The sequence below is a fragment of the Triticum dicoccoides genome, chromosome 6B, assembly GCF_002162155.2.
Source record: "Triticum dicoccoides isolate Atlit2015 ecotype Zavitan chromosome 6B, WEW_v2.0, whole genome shotgun sequence".
NCBI lineage: Eukaryota > Viridiplantae > Streptophyta > Magnoliopsida > Poales > Poaceae > Triticum > Triticum dicoccoides.
Window position 1 is genome coordinate 287,636,916 of NC_041391.1, and position 19,312 is coordinate 287,656,227.

General features: G+C 40.9%; 1 protein-coding gene across 2 annotated transcripts; it reads right to left on the reverse strand.

Annotated features, from left to right (window-relative positions):
* Positions 1 to 303: 303 nt before the first annotated feature.
* LOC119322932 lies at positions 304 to 12,643 on the reverse strand. Of its 2 annotated transcripts, none has more exons than XM_037596471.1 (13): positions 12,353 to 12,643; positions 11,919 to 12,273; positions 11,469 to 11,555; positions 10,448 to 10,546; positions 5,283 to 6,499; positions 5,171 to 5,200; positions 4,686 to 4,829; positions 4,448 to 4,612; positions 4,197 to 4,346; positions 3,932 to 4,092; positions 1,879 to 3,097; positions 804 to 1,724; positions 304 to 711 (listed from the first exon to the last, which is right to left on the reverse strand). In XM_037596471.1, the coding sequence occupies exons 3-12, from the start codon at positions 11,497 to 11,499 to the stop codon at positions 975 to 977; spliced, it is 3,966 nt and encodes a 1,321-aa protein (XP_037452368.1). In that variant the 5' UTR covers positions 11,500 to 11,555; positions 11,919 to 12,273; positions 12,353 to 12,643; the 3' UTR covers positions 304 to 711; positions 804 to 974. The 2 variants fall into 2 exon arrangements, with proteins under 2 accessions (XP_037452368.1, XP_037452369.1); XM_037596472.1 differs by having other exon boundaries at positions 304 to 717.
* Positions 12,644 to 19,312: the final 6,669 nt, after the last annotated feature.

Sequence of the window (19,312 nt, forward strand, 5' to 3'; positions counted from 1 at the left end):
CTGAACATATTTCGTGACTAATTGCATAAGATAGCGGACAGTTGTTACTGGATGCTTCGGTTACTACAAAAGTTCAGACTAGCAGTGTCATTCATCACCTCAAGTACTACTTAGTACTAGCAATGCCTGTGTTTCTTACTGTTGTAGACTTGTAGTGCCATGACATAGTAATTCCGTTTTTCTACCAACTATGGCGGTCGTTTAACTTCTCCAATATAAAGATACCCTGAATTTATGTGTAGCTAGTATCAAACAGAACCATCAAAATAACTCAAGTCAAAACAATTTTATTGCCTAGGGACATGATCAATGAGATTTATACTCTGAAATCTCCATGAATGTGTCGGTCACCGTCGAAATGATTCGCTTTACTTGCATTTCCAGCTCAAAAATTCACAGTAACATCATGCCTTTCCTTATTTTTGATACTTAAAAACAAGGGCAGGGGCTAACGTTTGCATCAAATCTGGTCCTGCAAGGGGGCGAGGCATTCGGCAGATGACAGGGAAACAAAACACAACAACAATTTTATCTTTCAACTAAATGATCATCGATTCTACGGCGTCTTCAGAATCAGGGGGCCACATCTGCGCTACCCATCTTCTCGCTGATGGTAGAGCCAAAAGATGGCCTCCCTGTAGCAGACAAGGAACTCGGTAGGGTAGCCCTTCAACTTGAGAGGCTTGATTTCCAGGTCCGCAAAACTGAGAGCTGCACCTAGTTTCAGGAAACAATGTGAGCCAAAGCCAAGAGTAACGACCAACAAGACCGGCCGTTGTATTACTTGTGGGCGGTATGCTTACCATTCTCAGACACTAGGTTGTCTAAGGTGAGTGCCTTGATCTGATCAAGATTGAAAATGGAGGGAGTCGGTAGAGGAAAAGGCAGTTCGTTTAGCAGCATCTCCCCTTCCATGTAGGTACAGACCATGGAGACATAGCTTTGAATTGTCTGATCTATTCTCAGTGATGTCTTCAAACAAGGAATCTGTTCACTAGATTCATTTTTACTTGGTAATCAATCCCAAACAGGCCGGATTTCCATCTGGTCTTGACGTTCCTGCTGACGTCAACCTCTCTTGGAATGCAGAGATTGCCATCGATGTCCATACAACCAACATCTTGGATGGCCAGAGTCCCACTAAACTTGATTTCAGAATCAAGCTTCACAACCATAACTGGTCGTACCAATGGAACGCTTATGGTGGTCGAATGGACCAGGTCAAGCAGACCTGGATGCTTGGGCATTGAGACATACCCTCCAGTGCCTGGAGACAGGGCCGAGTGCTTTGACAAAAGGACAGGCTTTCCATCTATTGGGTCTCTGGATACTATGCCGTGCTTTGGATGGGCATGAACTTGCAGTATCGTAGTATCCTGAGATGTCAATTGTACTTCAATGAAGCCACATATGTTTAGGTTGAGTACATGGGCGCACAATATCTCACGGGGCAGTCGCAGACTGATTTCCATGGTCGCCTCAACAGCTCCAGTAAAGATTGCATAGGACACCAGCAAAGAGTTGCTACCAAGACTAATCTCTTTGAGCCTCTGTTGATTATAATACGATCGCCCATCATCCAATCGCATGACAACAGTATCCTTCTTTTTTAAAGCAAGATCATCACCAGCGACAGATTTGTTCCACCGTTTGGGGAAGAACTCGAGGGAACATCCATCTTCCGGTGAGATGGCAACTGATGGTCCAGAAAGGCTCAGAGATTGCTGCATCACAGAAGCATCATATATCAGCTGGATGATAAAACATAGCCCAATATTTAGAAATCTCACTATCTATAAGAAAATAATTACTAGGGGCATGTTTGCGCAGAAAATCATATTCATTTTGAGGACTATATCATTATCCTAAAAAGCTTACCTTATGGACATAATGCGCAGCAAGTTGCATCTGACGACCCAGGTCATTAGAGGATCTCCAATATCCTACTACGTACTTCAGTGAGTTGATGACATGGCTGCCACGCCCTTCATGAACCACGATGCCCCTGAGATCTTTCTTATGACCCGTAAAACGCACATCAAAAATGTGTAAAAGGGTTTGGCCATGTTGCCGCCCTTCCATGGGTGGTTCTTTCAGCTGCTTCTCCTTGTCATCACCATCGCCAGGTGCTGCAGGCGAAGGGGGCGGAAACTGGTTGTCATCACCATCTCCGGCAGGATATTCATCAGGATGTTCACCCTCATCATCAGGATGTTCACCCTCATCATCAGGATGTTCACCATCCTCGTCAGAGTCATCCTGTTTTTTTTCTACTTTGTCGGTGTCGTTGGCCTTTCTGTTGAGAATTGAAGACAGGAATTTTGCTATTGCTTGCACGGTGTGCAGATTCACCTTAATCTTGATAGCATCAATAAATTCAATCTCAGTTTTTTGTTCGGGTCTGTCATACCTCAGCAACACGTCCGACATCTCCTTCCAATGCCATATGGCCTGCATAAGTACCTCAGTGAGAGCTTGGCCTAAAAACCCACCATTGTATATGGCGTTCTCAATCTCTTTAATCCTTGATGGCTCAAACAGCATGAAAGATATGCAGACAATTGCCCGTTGGGCGGCTCTTGGACTACTACACAATGGACACGCCTGGCGATGATTAAGGTCACAACCAAAATAAGAAAGCACATGTATGGAATTCAGAAAGTTTGTCACATCCAGTACAAATTGACAAACAAACTTCAGAATGTCAGTAGTTTCCGATCCCATCTCCTTTTTCAGCAGGCTGATATAATCATAACCAAAGCCCACGTATTTAGCTCTGGGGATTTTGGGAGGGGCCAATTCATCATCCTGAATTCCCATCGTAAGCTCAAACGATTGTCTTTCCTTGTTATCAAAACCTATAATATAACCATTATGCTTCTTTACATGAAGCATTACAGCATCATCTTTCTCGCCCTGCAAGTAGAGATGTAACCATGTATGTGGAACTCCCTGATGCTCAAGTTGAAGAGGCAGCAGACGACATCCTAAAATCTTCTTTTTCTCTGGATGCAGTAGTGTCTCACGAATTTTCGTAATGGTGCCCGGATAATCATCTTGAAGGATGTTGTAGTATAATTTCACTTTTTTTGGTTTCCTGCTTCCGGAGTACAGTAACTTGATTAGTCTTCATTGTAAAGTTAGATAAAAGGTGAAAAAAATAACCAGGTCTTAAACATTAATATGATCAAACCTTTTAAGAAATAAAGGCAAACTGGAGTCTTGACCAATTCGAAAGATCATTTGGTGTAGTTGAAATAACATAATTGGAACTTGTTTGGTCAAGGGAAACTCAATCAAATTCATAACTGTCTCAATATAACCTTTTCCTTCTTTTTTTGTCTAAATATTCAGTTAAGACCATTCCAAGGCTCCTTTTTGCCATGCATAAACTAAACTAACAAGATAAGCACGAAAATCAAAATTTCGATAAAAACGGATACACCCAATAAGTCGAAACTCATTGCCCAAGGGTATAGAGAGACGGTTTCCACATCAAAAAACAACAAAAACGAGCGCAAACACATAATAGCTTATTCGGAATTGTACCCAAGCCCTTCCCATGGGTTCTATACCCGATTCATAACTAGAAAGCTTCTTTGATCCTTCACTAACCGGGGCTAAAAGCCCTGAAATCGAAAATGCCAAAATAGGAATAAGGCTTATGCCTAGATCCCGTGTAAATGGAAATTTCATTGATAAGACCTCCTCAATTGTAGCCAATATTTTTATTGAGAATAATTCCGACAACCTCAGGAGAAAAAAAGGCATCTACTTATTATAGAGATGGTGCGATTTGACTCTTTTTTTGTGGCTTTTTTTGGCCCTACCTATAACTCAGTCTTACGAAAAAGAGAAGGGGTTGGTAAGTTACAAAAAAATCTCCAACTTTTGGACAAGCTACAGTTCATACAGATCGAGAGTTAATTACCATTTTGCAAGTGTTTCCTTATAGGCATCATTAAGCTCTTCAATCATGCTATCTAGTTCAGCATTAAATTCATCAGGAACGTAAGCTTTTGATTTCTTCTTTTGATGAACAGCATTAGTAGAATTGAACCTTTGGCGTACCATGTCACATTGTTCGTTGAACTGCAGAACAAACAACATTATGATCAACTAAAATATATTGTCATATCCCAGCATTAATACAGAAATTCCAAATTAAACTGAATTTTTTGTGGTTGTTCTAATACCTTTGTCTTTGCTGGTTGCGGAATCGCAGAATATAATATAACATCAGGAGAGACAAATTTGGTATATGCCTTGAACATGGTTTTAAGCTTATCAATCTTTCTCTGTTTTGTGTCATGCCCATTCTTCCGTTCAATGAAACATTTTATAACCTGCATAAAGAACAATACATATTCATCACCATTGTAGATATTTTTACCAATAAGACATAATGAGATGAAACAAATTAGATAGGAGATTGAAAAGGACAGACCGGCTCAATGTCATTTGAGAAAATGCGAACATATGTTTCATAAGCATCCAAGCCACCACCATCCAACACATCTTTCAAGTACTTTGTTACTTGCTCATCCAATAACTTGAAGAAACTTAAATTCCCTAACATGGAACTCTCCTGGATGTTAAGGAAATCCGGGAGCTGCAAATAAGAACTCATATGAGCATTTCTATATATTCCACAAAAAAATGAAGAAAAAATATATCATGCAAACCTTTTTCATGTGAGAAATCATATCTTCTATTGTTTTTGGCAACAACATCTTGCACTCTTTAAGATGGGCATCATTGATCTCTTGAGTCATCAATTCGACTCTACCATCAACAGTACCAGCAATGGAAACCTCGGTCCTTTCATCCTAAAATATGATAATTAATTAACTTTCTTCCATAAGCAATAGGTAAAAAAAATATTTACGTTTACTGTAGCTAAAATCATTTTTGTTCCTATCTAGAGATAGGCCCATAGATGACATTTTTGACAAAATAAATTGGCAATAAAAGGCACATTGCGCAACAGAGATATATTTGAAGACTTAATTATCATCTATGCACAGAGTACCCAACGAAATGTATGAAGGAAGCTATAAATTAAATAGTCCCCCGCATATATACTTTAACCAAATTGAGATCTGCCATTTGAATACCACACTGAAAGCAGACACAAAACTTGGCATTGGATGCATTTCTCATTTTATACCTTTATTGATAAAGCCCATTTGTCTTTGACCTGCATATGATGAAAAATTATTTCAAATGATTTGCGATGCTAAACGTGTGTAAAATTAGAAATCTAGAAGAGTTCCTCATACCTGCCATTCTAAAAGCTTTTTCATGTTGTATTTACTCCTCTCATCTTCACTGGAGCATGCAAGAAACTTTTTGCTTTGAATGGCGCAATTTTGGGCACAGCCCACTGCAACTCCCACTGATAGACCTTCATATGTGGTGCCGGTTAATACTCCTGGTGTCATGTTAAAAACTTCTTGAACACAGTCATATATAGGAGAAATGTGTGATCCAGGTCCAGTAATGAAAACAGCACTGAATTTTCTGTTATCTTTGTCAATAGCCTTCTGAAGTAATCCCTTCATTCGCTGCACGAAAGGATTACATATGCATTTGAACTCTGCTTCTGTGATTTTTTCACTACGAAACATCAGTTGGCCCAATTCCTCATCATTATTTCTTTGTTTTTTTAACCGAACCTGCTTATTCTGTATCATGAGATTTAGACAATCCTCTTGCAGATTAGCAGTGCTCTGGCCATTCTCTTTGAAATATTTCACAAGAGTATTAAGGAAATCTTTCTGACCGAGCAAGAGGTCATACGAATATGACAAGACTTCAAGTATTCGCTTAGCTTGGGGTCGAGGAGCAGCAGTCTGGGATTGTTTCGGATCAGGCTTTGCTCGCTTCTCCAAAACAACTATGCAAACCTGCATGGCAGAATCAGTCACATCGACAAAAGCAACCTTTTGTTCTTGATCACTCCCTCCTCCACGTACTGCATGCATCAAAGCAATCGCTGTGGTCGCACTGAATACTGAAACATTCAGGCCGGCGATATCAGCGGCCTGAAGCACAGCTATCTGCTGGGATTTGGTGAAATAGCCAGGGATGCCAATGCAGAACTCATCAACGATAGCATCCATATCAACAGCTGCCTCTGCCATAGCTTTAAAATCTGATAATAACATTGCTAAAATGTGTGTCGGAGTGAATTGGTATTCCTTTCCAAAGATTGGAATATCCACATGAAGGAGCTTAGTTATGCGATCCAGAGTGAGCAAAGAAAGCAGATCCGGATCAGATCGGAGATCAGATAAATTTTTCCCAATAACCTTCATAATATTGGAAAAGTGTTTCTCCTGCTTATTAGCAACTTTCCCAATCAACCTTTGATATTTTATTGTTGTAAGAGTCTCTGTGATGTTCACCATTCGAGATTGTACTTTATCTGCGGGTATCATGGCCATGCTGAAGACATCACTGTTCAGATCAATTCCCACCACACACCTTTTAGCATCTGCAGACAAATTGAAACATGAGTTGTTGTTTAGTGTTAAAAGCAAGAAATACACAAACAAGTATTAAAAATACCTACGGTGTTACCAGACATTTTAAAACTCTACTACTATTGTTTACCTAATTGCTCTCTCCCTCACCTGCCCCGCTACCTTACTTATGTTGTAACGATCCCGGCGGTTGCAATAGCATCACTAAATTCTTGCTGCTAGAGATAGTAACCCTTAATTACTGATGAATTTGTATGCTACAAGTATTTTGTACAGTCTAGTATTTTGTTTCTTATACGACGCATGTAATAAATAAAGAGCATTTTGAACAGTATGAGCCTACACATTTATACAAGCAACAGAGCAGGACATGAATTTGTATACGGAAGGTCGCAATGGTGGTACAAAATTTTCTTTAGAAGGTTGTGTGTTCGAGACCACAATCCTGAAATTTTCCGTAGCGAACAGGGAGTTACGAATGGAGTGAATTAACTTAACTTTGTACGCTCTAGTATTTTGTTTCTTATACGACACACATAATAATAAATAAAGAGCACTTTGAATAGTATGAGCTTGCACATTTATAGAAGTAACAGAGCAGGAGAGGATAATAACATTCAAAAGTACTTGCTATCTACTCCCTCTGTAAACTAATATAAGAGCGTTTAGGTCACTACTTTAGTGTTCTAAATGCTCTTATATTAGTTTACGGAGGGAATAACTATCTTTAAGGGTGCTCCGTCGTTCCTGGCTAGGAATTTTTTGGCATTCTACTAAATTTTGGATTCCTATGTGTTGTCGTTCATTTGCTCACATATTGAACTTCTACTCAATGCTGTACAGTTCAATAGTTTGTGTGTTATCTCTTGGCGGATGATTTTAATAGTCAATAGTCGCAATTGGAAGGACAAACCTTTGGAAATTTGGTGTTTGCTTGTGGATATGTCATGCTAGTCCCTACTAAGGTAGAGTTTTTTGTTTGTTTTACAGAGTGTACTACTCATTGGTCATTACTGAGTGAACTGATCCCTACAATTTGCTATTATGTTAGTGCTATTTCAATATGCAACGACCAACATTACTATATACTCCCTCCGTTCCTAAATATAAGTCTTTTTAGATATTTCAATATGGATTACATACAAAGCAAAATGAGTGAATCTACACTGTAAACTACGTCTATATACATCCGTATGTAATCCATATTGAAATCTCTAAAAAGACTTATATTTAGGAAATGGAGGGAGTACTAGTTAAAGAAGCCAACATTACTATATACTCCCTCCGTCCGGAATTACTTATCGCGAAAAAAGATAAAAATGGATGTATCTAAAACTAAAATATGTCTATATACATCCATTTCTCCGACAAGTAATTCCGGACGGAGGGAGTAGTTATTTTTAATTCAGGGAGTTACTATGAATGGAGTGAATTAACTTTACTCTATACGCTCTAGTATTTTGTTTCTTATACGACACACATAATACATAAAGAGCACTTCGAATAGTATGAGCCTACATCATTTATAGAAGCAACAGAGCAGGAGCGGATAATAACATTCAATTAGTTTAGAAGGTATTTTACTACCTAGAGTACTTGCTATCTAACTATCTTTAAGGGTGCTCAGTCGTTCCTGCCTTGGAATTTTTTGGCATTCTACTAAATTTTAGATTCCTATGTGTTGTCATTCATTTTCTCACATATTGAACTTCTACTCAATACTGTACAGTTCAACAATTATCGCTTGGCGGATGATTTTAATAGTCAATAGTTGAAATCGAAAGGGCAAACCTTTGGAAATTTGGTGTTTGCTTGTGGATATGTCATGTAATCAGGTAGAGTTTTTTGTTTGTTTTACAGAGTACTACTCATTGGTCATTACTGAGTGAATTGATCCCTACAATTTGCTACTCCCCCCGTCCCGAATTACTCGTCGCAGAAATGGATGTATCTAGACGTATTTTTAGTTCTAGATACATCCATTTCTGCGACAAGTAATTCTGAACAGAGGGAGTATGATGTTAGTGCTATTTCAATATGTAACGGCCAACATTACTATATACCTGCTAGTTAAAGAGGCCAACATTACTATATAGTTATTTTTAATTCAGCACGTAACAGCCAACATTATTATATAGCTATTTTTAATTTCAGCAGTGATATACACCACACATAAAATAGAAGTTACATTTTGCCATAGCTTGTGCTATGAAACCATATGATAAACCTTGATAAGTTATTACATACAATGTTCTACATCATCACATTATTCAAATAAAAGACTTCTGTTCAACAAACTATTGTTTTGCAATAGAACAAAAATATGACTGCGTAACTTTCTCTACGGACAGAAATAAAGGATATGCGGCATCCACAGGTGAATTTGATCATATGTCCCTTTTTCTTTGCACTTTGATAATTCGCTACCTTCCTGTGTGGCAAATTAGCAAATTATCAAAGTGCAAAGTAAAACAGGGCAAATGATCAAATCCCCGCATCCACATGGTTTAGACAAGGGACTGAAATGGCTTGCAATGTCCCTCAATACTCCCCCAGCCATCACAGCCACTGATTTTGCTTTTCATGCTTTCCTCAAGGTAGAAACCTGCACCATGAATTACGTGCTTTGTGTCTGACTATGTGTGTATGTCTGTATGACATCCATGTAGCTAACCAATATTGTGCTGTTTCTAGATAGCTAGTTTTGAACCTCACGAGAAATATGGATTGCAGTTCATGAAAATTCTAGATGCAATATCACGACACTTTATACCAGCTTTCAAAGAACAAGGCTCAAAAGTTCAGCCAGAGGCTACCAATTTACAAAATTATCTGAATGACAAATTTTATGAAGGGGAGCCTTGGCGCAGTGGTAAAGCTGCTGCCTTGTGACCATGAGGTCACGGGTTCAAGTCCTGGAAACAGACTCTTACAGAAATGTTGGAAAGACTGTGTACAATAGACCCAAAGTGGTTGGACCCTTCCCCGGACCCTGCGCAAGTGGGAGCTACATGCACCGGGCTGCCCTTTTTATCTGAATGACAAATTTTATCCGGAGGAGCCAGAAGGGTGGCACCAAGCCCAGCAGCTTCTATCAAAAGTATTTGTGTGAGGATTAACACCTGATCGGCACGGAGCTACTGATTAGCCACGGCAATTGCCAACTGGTGCTCTTGTTTCGTCGAGGGAGTAAGCTTCACAGTTTTAACTTATGGAGAATGCCAAAATCGTGTTGGAGATTATTTTAGATGGACTTCAGGTTGGTAAATTAGAATATAGAAGTGTCACTTTCCCTTAGCTAATTGTAGAGATGGGTACAAGATGGGGATAAAGCTACGGCTAAAAGCCTAAAACCTCCTTCCAATAGGAAGCAAGAAAATGGAATGGCCAGCCTCGCACGCCACTCGCTGGCGCCTCCCTCCCCAGCAGCCCCGGCGCATTCCTCGTCCCATTCCTGTTACTTGCATCCCTGCCTGCTCCCTACAAAGGTCCTACTGCTTACTCCCGTTTCCTTGTGGATTTTCTATTCCCTGGGCTATTGGTGGTTGTGTGCATACAGAGCTAAAGTGGGGTGGTAAAGATGGGGGCGGCAGTGGGAGGCAGGAGGGGAGAGGTGAGGAGGAGGCGAGGCAGGCCAAGGAGATGGCATCCGCAAGTATCTAATAACCCTGAAAATATGCATAAGTGGATGGCAGTTTGAACTAGAATTGAATTATTACAATCACATGTAGAAAGGAGAACAGCACAGAGTGATGAGTAATTATGAACCAGCTTCAAGTAATATCTTTGTCAGTACACTTTTGTTGTAATTTGACAACTTTACAAATATGGTTCCGACTGTCGATCTAACAAATACATGGTCCATAACATGATAGTTTAATGCAAGCAAAGATAAACTAGTGAGCCATTATTTCATAAAAACTAGATAGGGAACACAGCTGATGTTCATCATAACATACCCGATTTAAGCGCAGCAACTAGTCCAGTAAAAGAACCAGCATCTTCCTGGGCCACGCTCCCAGAAGTTGATGCAATGGGATTGGTAGCAGTAAAGTTGCCTGCAATGATTAAAAAAATGTAAGAACAGTGGAATACAAATTGTTGGTGTCATTTACAATGATTACTGGAATAAATAATAATCAATTATTGTTATTTGAATTTTCTCAGGGATTAAAAAAATTTGGACAACTCGTTTGAATTTCTTCAGCCTGGTTTAAAAACATTCTGAGGAATGGATAAACAAGCCCTCTTTCTCTCTCATTTTTTCAGTCACCCATCTTCCTCCACACGAAACCGGAACAGAACAGCCGGCGAAAACCCAAACTAATCCTTCCAAATTGTTGCCCTTAACAATTGAACAGCTTGTATCCATTTTTTATTCCCATAAAAAAAACTTGGTGCCCTTAAATTCATGAATTTCTGAGTTTGTCCTAAGTCAAACACCTTTTAATGTACAGTGTAACATGTAAAATCATAAATTTGGTTTGATTTCTATTAAATAGTATTCATGGTAAACAGAAGAACTTGCCAAAGTAAATGGCCGTTGTTCAAGTCAGTAGGTCGAAACATAACAAAGTAAGTTTAATTAGGTTCATCATAGATAGTTTGATGACGTCATATAGATGCAACGTCAATTACAACTTGCACGCACAGTCGAGTGTGATCATGCAGGATTGCTTAGCTAACTTATCCCTGTTTACAGAGGTTGACAGCGTTTAGCATGGACCAGGGTAAAAATAATTTAGCTAGTTTGTAGGTTTCACAATCTAACAAATACTTGGTCCATAACATTATTTGATAATTTTATTTCAAGCAAGGATTAACTAGCGAGCCGTTATTTCGTAAAAGCTAAATATCATTGTGAAAGCGAACATAGTTTTTTCAGATGAAAACCAAACACAGTTAACGTTAACTGTAATGCAAGTTTGTTGCACAAAAAAATTAATGCATGTTATCTGTTAAGTGAAGTTAGAGTTGTACCCTGTCTTAGCCCAACAGCTACCTTCGCCATGCTCCCAGAAGTGATCGCAGAAGATGCCCCAAGGGAATCCACCGTTGAAGATTTGCCTGCAATGATATAAAAAATGTAAGAACAGTGGAATGCAAATTGCTCGTGTCATTTTATCAATGATCATCGGGCAGAGTCAGGTGGCTTGATGGTCACATGATTTGTTTCACTAGATGCCCGGTGGTCGTTACAAAACAGATAGAGGGTTCTCTGTAAAACAGCAATTAACAGAGAAATAACTCGGCCTAAACGGAAACTGGGCCGAAACAGAGACTGCTGCCCAACTAACCTACGCGCATCTCGTTATACAGCGCCACCAGGCGAACAAACCTATCCTACGCTCCGCTGACCAACATGGAAGAGAGAGAGAGAGAGAGAGAGAGAGAGAGAGAGAGAGAGAGAGAGGAGCTGAGGCGTCTCACCAGAGGGGCCTTGGAATGGCTGGGGACGGCTGGAGAAGGCACGGCCCACGAGCGAGCGGCGGTTGGGCGGGGCTGCGGACGATGCTGGCCCACGTGGCTGGATCGGCAGCGAGCAGGGCGATGCGGGGCGGCCGCCGACGCGAGGGAAGGCTGCAGCGGCGCAGCTGCCCGGGGTCGGAGCAGATGGCCGGCTCGGTGGCGGTCCGCGGCGGATCCAGGCGGCGGAGAAGGTGCAGATCCGGCGCTGGCGGCCGGAGAAGGTGCAGATCCGGCGCAGCGGAGCTCAAATCGGTCAGCGCCGGACGCGCGGGACGGCGGCTCCTCTCGCCAGAGTCAGGGCGGAGCTTGCGGGTTCCTGCAGGGCGGCGGCGGCGTCTGAGAGAGCCAAGAGAGAGGGAAGAAGGAAGAAGGAGAGGGCTGGCGGTGGTCCTTACCGGTGTCGGCGGAGCAGTTGCTTCCGCGAGGCAACTCGCCCAGAATCCAGGAGGCGCTCGGGAGCTCGGGTGAGCGCGAGGCGCGCGGCTCGAGCGGATGGGCTTGGAGCGCTCGAGAGGGCTAGAACCGGGCTTCCGCGGGCCGTGGCTGGCCGGGGATGAACTGGGACGCGTCAAACCGTCAGATCTGGATCGTCCGTGCTTTGACCAGATGAAGGTGGGCCGGCTACGAGAAAAACCTGTTTTTTTTTAACCCCAACACCGTAGAACAATTGTTCTATGGTAAATATATTAAAAAGAAATGGTACAAATCTCAGAGGGGGCCAACGTTTTCTTTTGAGGCTCAGCCAATGCTGATCTAGGAAAAGAAAACATCATATTACATGTTATTGCTTAACCATAGATTGAAACTTATTCTTAATTCTACGACGAAGGAGACTGAAATTCTGTTTAAGATGAAATCCCCACGATTGAATGATGTGAGGGAGAGACCTGAAAACTTTCCCATTTCTCTGAATCCAGATGTTCCAGCAGCCCAACAGAACTATTTCCGCAGCAAAAGGTTTTGGCAAGCATCTCATTGCAAGAATGGTGTCCTCATATACTGATGTTCCTCTCTGTCTGCCAGGAATTAGAGAATTCCCGCAGTGATGAGCAAAATTATTGGAGGACAAGATTGAAATAGAAAAGGCATGGGATTGTGGGGAAGGTTGGAGTGGAATTGAGAAAAACAACAAAAATAAAATAGGAGGCCTCAAATAAATTTCTGAAAATGTTCCTAGTTTTTAGGATGCTCTAGATTATATAAGAACATGATCGCATGATGCCAAGATGCAATGCAAAAATAACATAGAATAAAGAATATTATAATAATAACTGAAATAATCGGAGCGGCGTTGGGTGGTGAGGAGGAGGAATGGCAACGTGTGGATAAGGGGGGAGGTGAGATAGCTCTCGGTGGGGGTGCCTGTTGCTACTGCTTTTTTTAATCAACTGGTGTTGTGTTGCACCGACTGGAAGTTGTTGGATGCTTTCTTTAAATCAATTGTTGTTTGTAGCACCGATTACATTTTTTCCAAATGAGCACCAATTATAATTACTTGTTGTTTATTGTTACAGTCATAGTTTAATATTCATGCCCACCCCATTTTACGAATACATTATCACATATAATAATTAAAAGTTAGGGAAATATTGGGAAGATATGTTTATTAAGGGACACAATATTTGGTGCTCGCGGGTACTTGCTGACCATCAAGATATTTAGTCCCAAAGCAGATGCATGGTTGTCTCCTCTGCTTGTAGGTTGCAATTTGGACAGAAAGGGTCATCTAGGTGCATTCCCTTTCTACCAAGAAGCGGTCTGGTGTTGATTCTACAATGTGCCACCAGCTAGAAGAAAAATTTGTGCTTTAGCCTACTAGAACTACTCCAGATGATATGAAAGATTGGGTGCTCTTCTTTATGCTCCACCATTTGGTTGTAGATATGAATAGCATAAGTTTTACCAACAGATCCCCTGATTGTCCAACTATCATTTCTATGAAGATGTAACTGTGGAACCAGTTTAGCCAGTTGATTAAATTGGTCAAGGGAGGTGGAAATGATATGTCCAATCATGGTTTTCCAAAAAGTGATGCATAGTTTGATCCTCATTGATGGCAAAGGAGTATAGATGTGGAAGAGCTTGTTGCAAAGTTGTATCTTGCCATTTGTCTTTCCAGAACAGAACAGAGTGCCCAGATCCAATGGTGCAGCTGCTCAAAAGCTTAATCTCTCCATGAGTGAGATGTGAGTCTTCCACCAGAAGGAGCCCTCAACCTTACCCCTTGGTGCCTCTGTTTGATAATATTTCTCCCAAATGAGATTTACCCAAGGGATATCATCTTTGTTGAAGAATTTGAGTAGATTTTTCATGAGCAAAGCTTTATTGTGGAGAGCAATATCCAAAATACCCAGGCCTCCATACTTTTTTGGCTGACAGACTTTTGACCAGGCAATCAGAGTTGTTCCACTGTCCTCCATGCCAAATTTTCTCCAAAGAAAGTTCCTCAAATACTTAATTATCTGATCCATTACACCCATAGGTAGTGCCAAGGTGCACATGAAGAAGATTGGCAAGGCAGCAAAGACAGACTTAATAAGAATTAATCTGCCATCATAAGAGAGCATAGTTGAACATCTTGTGAGCCTTCTTTCTATCCTTCACATCATGGGATTAAAATCCTCAATCTTTGGCTTAGTAGTTCCCAGAGGTAGGCCAAGGTAAGTGAATGGAAATTGACCCTGCTTGCATCCCATGATATTAAGAAGGATATCCATATGTGCATCTGTCACATTTATGGGCACCATGAAGGATTTTTCATAATTTACTTTAAGCCTAGTAGACTCAGAGTAATGCAAGATAAGGTTTTTGACATGAGACAATTGTGTGGCATCAGCGGGAAGCACTAAAATTGTGTCATCAGCATACTGAATGACAGGGAAATCAAGGCAAGCTTGGTTGTGTATAGATGGGCTGATTAAGTCCTGATGCATTGCCTCATTTAGCACAGACTGCAGAAGATCAGCTACAAGGACAAATAGTAGAGGGGAGACATGGTCTCCTTGTATGACTCCTTGTCTGCAATGAAAGAATTTCCCTGGAACTCCATTAAGTAAAACCGAGGATGTACCTGAGGAGAGCAACATTTTGATCCACATGTTCTCCAAACCCTCTAGCCCTCAAGATGTCTAGAATTGTATTGTGGCTGAGCAGATCAAAGGCCTTTTCAAAATCCAATTTGAGTAGTACAATTGGCAATTTTGACTTCTGGCATTGATGAAGGTATTCAAATGCCCACCCAAGGGAATCATTTATGGTTCTGGTTTTGATAAAAACATATTCATTAGTGTGTACCACTTGGAGGATAATCTTCTGCAATCTATTAGCCAACCGCTTTGTAATTATCTTTATAGTGCAATTCAACAAAGATATAGGTCTGAAATCATTTGCTTTAACTGGGTTATCCTTCTTTGGAATTAGAGTGATGAAGGAAGCATTGATACTTTGAAGTGAGATTGAACCCTGATAGAAATCCTCGATCAACTTGTAAAAATCAGCAGCAATAATGCTCCAGCAGGCTCTTATAAAATCTCCATTGAAACCATCAGGGCCTGGTGCTTTATTTGTGGGAAGCTGCTTGATTACTTCATCAATTTCTTTTGTAGTGAAGGGTGCTTCCAGATCTTGCAGGCCATCTATTCTTGTGATGAGGCCAATCAAGTTTAAAGGGCCAGAAGTACTTTCCTTTTTGCCCAGTCTGTCCTTACAAGATTTCTTGAGGATTGAGGCCTTTGCAGAGTGCTTAGTATGCTCATTTCCAAGATCATCTTGCAAGGGATTGAATGTAGTTGTGCCTGTATTTGATTATGGCCTTTGCTTGGAATTTTTTTGAATTTTCATCTCCAAATTTGACCCATCTGATAGTGGCCCTCTGTCTCCAATAAATTCTCTGGAAGGAAAGTAGCTTTAAGAGATGTTCCTTGAGCATATCTCTACCATTTTGTTTAGTGTCACTAAGCTGTCTGTACTCCTCAAATTGATCCCACATCATGATAACATTATTTGTTGCCTGAATGGAACCAACCAAATTGGAAATGGACTTGCTCCAAATCTTGAGCCTTTTCCTTAGCCTTTTAAACTTAGCAGTAATCAGTTTTGCACTATCACTTTCAGATAAAGACTGATTCCAGTTCTCTTCAACTATGTCCTTGAAGTCATGATGCCGAAGCCAGTAGTTTTCAAATATAAAAATTTGAGGCTTTGGGATGGAAGTTCTAATGGAGATGACGCATGGGCAATGATCAAAAACTGGTTTGGATAGTGGAAGAGCCATAGTATTGGGATACTTTGTGGACCAACTCTCAGAAGTAAAAACCCAGTCAATTTTTTCCAGTAATGGGGCTTGCTGCATATTACTCCAAGTGAAACTTCTGCCCTTAAGAGGAATTTCAACCAAGGCAAGATTGCTGATGGCTTCATTAAATTGCATCATATTGTGGATATCTCCTTGTCCCATGTTCTTGTTTGAAGGATATCTTATGTAATTGAAATCTCCAGTAATTAACCAGTCTGTTTCTAAGGGCATTTGAATATTGTTGAACCAATCCAGAATTATGTCTCCCCTCATTATCACAAGGCCCATAAATATTGATTAGGACCCAAGAATCCCCAGTGTGGACAGAGATAAATCTCATGGAAATTGAGAAATCATTTTTGAATAAACACTCTCCTTGAAACATGTTTTCATTCCAAGTAATGAGCAAGCCCCCCGAAGCTCCCACAGATGGCAAGTAATCAAATTTATTGATTCTCATGGGACAGAATTTTTATATATATGAGCTGTCAAAAACCTCTCTTTTTGTCTCTTGCAAACAGATGACAGAGCAATTAGATTCATCTATTTTATTTGAAATGGCCAACCACTTATCACTAGAGTTAATACCCCTGATATTCCAGCTTAAGATATTCCAGGCTCTATTCATGACTAGATAAAAAGACAGAGAGACAGCAATTGTGGGCAACATGCTCTCCCCTCAAGCATAACAGATCAAAGTCTGAGGAACAATCCCCTACAGATAGAATCTTACTGCCAGCATACATATGATAAACCCACACACATTTCTGGAGTGACATAGCAAAGGAAAACACCATCATTACAGAGATGCAAAAACTATTCCCAAAAAGAAGCTTGCTACAGTCAAATCTCTTAATCTAGCTCTTCACTTCTAGTCCTTCCATGTAGGTTGCTTTCCCCCCTTCTTTGCTTTCTTCTGCAGCAGATTTTCCTCAGAGCACACCTTGGGGTCCACCTTGCAATAAGAGGTATTTAGGTTTTTAATAACTTTGGTGCTGTAAATAGGGGGCTTTGAGGAACAAGCCATGCAATTACTGTCCTGACAAGTTTTCTTTTTGAAACCTTTATTGAGGTGTAGTAGCCTTTCACTTCTTCTTACCTCCGATTCAACAATTGGCAGCATGTCCTTTCTCTTTCCTTTTATGGCACACGGTCTGGAGAAGATGGGCTCCTCAGAGGCAGCTATGCTGGTTTCCTCTCCCCTGCTGTCTATCATCTGTGAGCATAGAGGAAGCTCAGTCAGTGGACAGGATTTAGGAACAAAGAAGGTAAATATTCTTTCATGTTGGTTCCCTTCATGTATAATGTGCCACATAGGAGATTGCAGGAACATTCTTGCCCAATTAAACTTATCAGGAGTTAAAAGACCATTGCAAATGAAATCAGCCCATTGAAGAGGTACCTGAGCCTTTGTTGAACCCTCAGAAGCATGAGAGAAATGCTTGTCCCAAGCATCCTCACTAGCAAAACTCTGATCCACTGAAGTTGCAGTATAAATAGGTAAATATTTACCTTTAATATTGAAACCAGGAGGGGCAGAACAGTTAGTGGAAGAGTTGGAGGAAGTGTCTTTACTCTTTGAGTCAGAGTATGGCTTAGATGATGCATCTGAAGAGTAATCAATAATTTAGAGCTGCTAATCTTAGAAGAGCAAGTTACATTTCATCTGGACAGGCAAGCTGAATCACTAGGTCATCTCCATCAGCAAGGTTTAAATCAAAGAGATTTCCATCTTCATCTATAGACTCTCTGAATACAAGCAAACCTAACTATTCCTGAATATTCTGACTGCAGAAAAGATTATTTTTGTCCTGGAGATTGAGGCAAGGCTTGGTTGAGATCAAAACCTGATGAGTTTCCTTGAAGCATTGGAGATAACAGATTGATAAAAACCAGAGGCTCAAATGGAGCTGGAATATTAGGCAAATTATCTTGGTGGCCCAAGTCCTGTAAAAGAGGTTGTTGGGCTAGAATATTGGGCAAATAATCTTGGTGGCCCAAGTCCTGCAAAGGAGGATGCTGGGCTGGAAGAGGCCCGATAGCCAAGTTGAGGTTGGGTAGCTCCTCCTGGGCCTAGCCCATGAGATTTAAATTGATTTCTTCCACCAACTGAAAGTCCAAATCCATCTGCTGCTCAATTTCCACTCCGTTTGAACCCACTGACAGAGTGAGCTCACTGTGAGGGACCATATCTAGGAAGTTTGCCAATTCTTGGGGTTCATCGAGAGGTTGAAAGAGATCAGCCATCTCCATAAATTCACCCCCTCTAGTTCTTGATCAACAAGTTCATCCACTTTAGCAAGCATTGCCTAATGTCCCTAACCTGGCATATCCTCCTCCTCCTCCTCTGGTTCTAAATTTTCCTCAGCCTACTGAATGGCCTGCTGGTGAAAGCCTTGAGGATTACCATCCATAAGATCATGCGCTTGATGCTCCTGGATTGGCCCAACAAAGTGATTTAGCTGATTTGGATGGTAGAAATCATTAGCAGGCTGTGGATGAGGATTTCCATCAACAGCAACAGGGTCTTCATCAGGTGGGCCACCTCCCAAAACCTCTTGCTGGACTATAACCACTGGAATAGTCCAAGATTCAGTATTTGGATCATCAGATTCTCCTACCACAATGCTAATAGGCACATCTCGCATCTCTTCCACTCTGACTTTGACCATTAAAGCAACATGAGTGCTTCTAGCTCTGGCCCACAACAACATCCTGCCAAAACTTCTGACAGCATTGGCCAATTCATGGATTTATCTCTTGTCAAACAGAAAGCCTATCAGCAAAATCCAAACGTCCCTGTTTAGAGCTAGATTCCTCCAGTTCAAACCTTGGTTATGATGCTGGAAAATAACATGAACATCTCCAAAGCATGGGGGCTTTGCAGAACCAGAGAATCTCTGTCAAAAGGTGTGCGGAGCCTGACATATGCCTGACCAAACGGACAAGGGCAGATTTCTAGAACTGCCAGGTGCTTAACCTTAGTGATGAATTCGCCAATGATTTGCCTGACATTGGGGAAAAGTACCTGTTGATTTGGCATTGGGACAACTGTGGCGAT

What these genes read in the sequence shown, in the direction of transcription:
- LOC119322932 (XM_037596471.1), bottom strand. Translation starts at nt 11,499, where the DNA reads ATGGCGAAGGTAGCTGTTGGGCTAAGACAGG. An exon ending in AATGGGCTTTATCAATAAAG is followed by an intron (nt 4,830 to 5,170) that starts GTATAAAATGAG and finishes ATCATATTTTAG; the next exon opens with GATGAAAGGACCGAGGTTTC. An exon ending in TCTCAAATGACATTGAGCCG is followed by an intron (nt 4,347 to 4,447) that starts GTCTGTCCTTTT and finishes TTCTTTATGCAG; the next exon opens with GTTATAAAATGTTTCATTGA.